Source organism: Fonticula alba (genome assembly GCF_000388065.1).
Source record: "Fonticula alba strain ATCC 38817 unplaced genomic scaffold supercont2.3, whole genome shotgun sequence".
Lineage (NCBI taxonomy): Eukaryota > Rotosphaerida > Fonticulaceae > Fonticula > Fonticula alba.
Genome location: NW_009242973.1, coordinates 1,639,693 through 1,643,572, shown reverse-complemented (window position 1 = coordinate 1,643,572; position 3,880 = coordinate 1,639,693). Strand labels below are relative to the sequence as shown.

At 67.9% G+C, this 3,880-nt stretch overlaps 1 protein-coding gene across 1 annotated transcript in view; it reads left to right on the top strand.

Annotated features, from left to right (window-relative positions):
• Nucleotides 1-3,880, top strand: part of H696_02147 (hypothetical protein) — a 15,793-nt gene continuing 11,913 nt past the window's right edge. The window contains exons 1-5 of the mRNA XM_009496043.1: nucleotides 1-266; nucleotides 453-565; nucleotides 819-1,037; nucleotides 1,238-1,823; nucleotides 2,009-3,605. Of these exons, the coding sequence (XP_009494318.1) occupies nucleotides 92-266; nucleotides 453-565; nucleotides 819-1,037; nucleotides 1,238-1,823; nucleotides 2,009-3,605 (2,690 nt within the window). The 5' untranslated portion in view covers nucleotides 1-91. The remainder of the gene's footprint in view (nucleotides 267-452; nucleotides 566-818; nucleotides 1,038-1,237; nucleotides 1,824-2,008; nucleotides 3,606-3,880) is intronic.

Below are 3,880 nucleotides of genomic sequence, written 5' to 3'. Positions count from 1 at the left end.
TGCCGCTGCCGCTGCCGCTGCCGTTTTCCGTGGGGCGGCCTGCCTGACTGCCTAGAACACACCTCCGGCTGCCATCTCGGACAAGGAAAACATGCTGAGCAACCTCCTGTCGAGCGTGCTCAACCGCTTCCTCGGCCAGTTTCTGGAGAATGTCCAGCCCTCGCAGATCAACCTCGGCCTGCTGAGGGGCAACCTGTGCCTTGAGAACATTTGCCTCAAGTCCGATGCCCTGGCGGCGCTGGACATCCCGATCACCATCACCTCCGGTCCGTTGCCGCGCCCCCGGGCTTTGTGACATCCTCTCCCCCTCGAGACCCCCCCCCCCCCCCCTGGGTGTGGTGCTAACGTGCCTTTGGTGCTGCCATCCGTGGGCATTCCTGTTGCCGGGGTGGAATCGCCTCTCTCTCTCTCTCTCTCTTTGTGTGTGTTGATGTGCGCGTGTGCGTGCACAGGCTTTGTCGGTCGCCTGCAGATCCGCATTCCCTGGACTGATCTGGCCAACGGCACCATCGATGTGCATGTCAATGACGTGTTTGTGGTGGTGCACCCCGAGCTCTGGAGCGATGTGCGTCTGCCTTCTCCGATGGCGGCCTCTTCGCTCTTTCACCTTCTCGGCTCTCGTTGCCCCATGCCCCCCCCCGCCCTTTTCCACTCCCCGCCGCCCGGCTGTCACTATATACTTACCTGCTCCGCCAACGCTCTGACCGATGCTCCGGAACCCCGCATGTGCATGAATGGAAACACGCCCACAAACAAACGCACACGCATGTCCCTGCCCACTCGGGATGCCCCTGCGTGTGGTGTGTACACATGGCCAGTTCGATGGCGAGCTCCAGGCCCAGCGCGACCAGGCCAACAAGAAGCGCCAGGTTGCCGCCTTCGAGGAGGCCAAGAAGAAGGCCCTTGACTCGCTGTCGGCCGCGCCGCCCGGCCAGGGTGCCGGCTTTGTGGCCAAGCTCCTGGCCCGAGTGGTATCCTCCCTGCGAGTCACCCTGACCAATGTGTCCATCCGTGTGGAGGACTCGGTCAGCGCCCCGGTACGTGGCCATGCGCGCGCGAGTGGGCTTCCAATCCCTGGCTCGGCCCAATCTCTGGCTCGGCCCAATCTCTGGCTCGGCCCAATCTCTGGCTCGGCCCAATCTCTGGCTCGGCCCAATCCCTGGCTCGGCCCAATCCCTGACTCCCTTCCCCCCCCTCCTTGCCTCTCTCCTCTCTGCTTGCTGCTCGTTGCCCGCAGGATGTCTTTGCTCCCACTGTCGTCCTGGAGAGCTTGACCATCGAGTCGACCGATGGCGCCTGGACCGTGGGCGGATCGGCCCCCGTGCCGGCCGGCATGTCCTTCAAGAGCCTGGCTCTGCGCAACTTGGCCGTCATTTGGGAGGAGCAAGTGGCCCGGCCCTGGTCCAAGGCGGTTCCCTCGCGCCCGGGCCCGGCGGATCTGCAGCTCTTCCGTCAGACCATCCCCCGGCGGCCGGCGCGACTGTTGGCCGCATCGGCCGCCGAGCAGGTGGCCGAGCAGGCCGGCCTGCGCCTCGGCCGCGCTTACCTCCGCAATGATGCCAGCTACCTGCTGTACCCGATCGACTTCACGGCCACCCTGCGCCTGGACCTGGCCACCCTCCCGGCCAAGGACTCGCCCAAGGTGACGGTTGATGCGACCCTCGGCCCGGTGTGTGTGGCCGTCAACCAGGCCCAGGTGTCCCAGGCTCTGGGGCTGGCGTCGAGCTTCCTGCAGGCTGACCGTGGCCGGCGCTACCGGCGCTTCCGGCCGTCATACGGCCTGCCGATCCGGACCAACCCCCGCGCCTACTGGAAGTATGCCAGTGCGTTGATGCTTGTCGGTTCCCGCTCCTTTGCTGCCTCCCGCCAGGGTCATGCTCACCTCGAAGCGCCTCCCTGCTCGCCTCCTGCCGCCACTTGTCTTCCTTGTCTCGGCTTCTTTCTTTCCCCCCTCCCCCTCCCCTTTCGTACGCACGCGTACGCGCACGCGCACGCGCACGCACACCAGTTTCCGCCGTCCTGAATGACATCCATGAGAAGGGCCGTCGCTCGACGTGGGCCTTTATCCGGGCCCGGCGCGACCTGCGTGTGGCCTACATCGAGGCGTACCTCCAGCTGCAGAAGTCTTCCATCCTGTCGCGCAAGTCGGCCACCGCCCGGGTGGACGCTCTGGAGTCGCAGCTGGACGCCGTGGACATTTGCTTCTACCGGTCGCTGGCCGAGCGGCAGCTGGCCCGCGAGCGCCTGTCGGCCAATGTGGCCACCAGCTCCGTGTCCTGGGGCGAGTGGCTGATGGGGTCCAAGAAGGATGCCACCCTGCCACAGGAGCAGCTCCGTGTTTTGGAGCAGGCCATCGACTACGACCCGAAGCTCGAAAGCAAGGTGTTCTTCGAGCCGGACTACGTCATGGTCCAGGCCCGGGCCCGGCTCAGTTCCATCGGCTTCCGGCTGCAGGAGTCCATCCGGCTGCCGGTGCTGCCGGCGGCCGCAGCCGCGGCCGCCAGTGCCGGCACCGGCGGCGCGGCTCCCACTCGTGTGGCTGACCCGCTGCTGCATCTGAGCGTCGGCGACCTGGCGGCCGATGTGGCCCTGCGCCCGGGTGGCGCGTCGCTCGATGCCTCGGTGTCGGTGGGCGCGCTGGAGGTGCTGGACTTTGTGTCGGCCTCGTCGGTCCATCAGCCGGAGCCGGAGGCGCTGGTCGGCCCCGGCGACGGGCAGGCCATCACTCCCTCCGGCGAGGGGGCCTTCGCCTGTCGCCCGGGCCAGGGGTTCTTCCTCTTTGACCCGGTTCCCCACCGGCTGATTGATCGGATTTCGCTGTCGGACACGTCGGCCGAGGGGCCGCTCCTGACGGCCGACGTGTGTCTGGCCCCGGTGGATGACTCGTGCGATGTGCGCCTCAAGGCCCGGCTGGAGGGTCTCCTGGCCACGGTCCGCGGCACGGAGCTCATTGCCCGGCTGCTGCGGGTCTTCCTGCCGGTGTTGGACCTGGCCACCGGGGATCCGGAGCTCCGGGCCCTGGAGCGCCGGGTCACCCGGCGCCTGGTCCGCCTGCGCGATACCACCCGGTCCAGCCTGGAGCGGCATCTGGCCGAGCGCCAGCGTGTGGACTTGGCCGTGTCGCTGCGCGCGCCGATGCTCCTGCTCCCGTCGCCCCCGAGCGCCGCCGGGCCTGCATCCTGCCTGCTGGTGGACCTGGGCACCGTGTCGGTCCGGAGCCGACTGGTGCCGGCGGCCGCCGCGGCCGCTGCCGCCACCGGGGGTGCTCCCTCCGGGGTTGATCTCCTGGCGCTGTCCTTCCAGATGTATGATCGCTTCGATCTGGCCCTCGATGGGCTGGAGATTCTGGTTGGCGAGGACTTCGAGTCGCTGGTAGGCCGGCTGGCCTCGTCGCCGGCCTCGCCGCAGACCCCGGCGGCGACGGCGGCGGCGGCGCTGGTCCCCGCGCCGGCCGGCGCCCGGCCGCTCGGTGCCCAAGCCGTCTCGGAGGCCGCCTGGTCCCAGACCCCCTGCCACCTGCTGTCGCCCTTCTCCTTCAGCATTGTCCTGGCCAAGTGTATTGCTCCGAATTTGCGGGACTTCTCCAACATGAAGCTTTCTGGCAGGTGCGTTTTTCTGCCCCTACTGGCGCTCTTTTTTTTTTCCTTTCTCTTCCTCCGCATCTTCCCGCCGCGTTTGGCCGGCGAGAATGCGGGGCCCGGGCGAAATGGGCCGGTTCTTCCCTCCTCCCGGGCCGGGCCTCCCATCTTGCCTGCTTTCGCTGTCGGCGTTTCACCTGCTGCTTTGCATTTCCCTCACGCTGGCACACCGGCGCCCGGTCACTCACTCACTCATCCGCACACGCATCGCCCCCCCCCCCCCCCCCCCCCCCCCCCCCCCC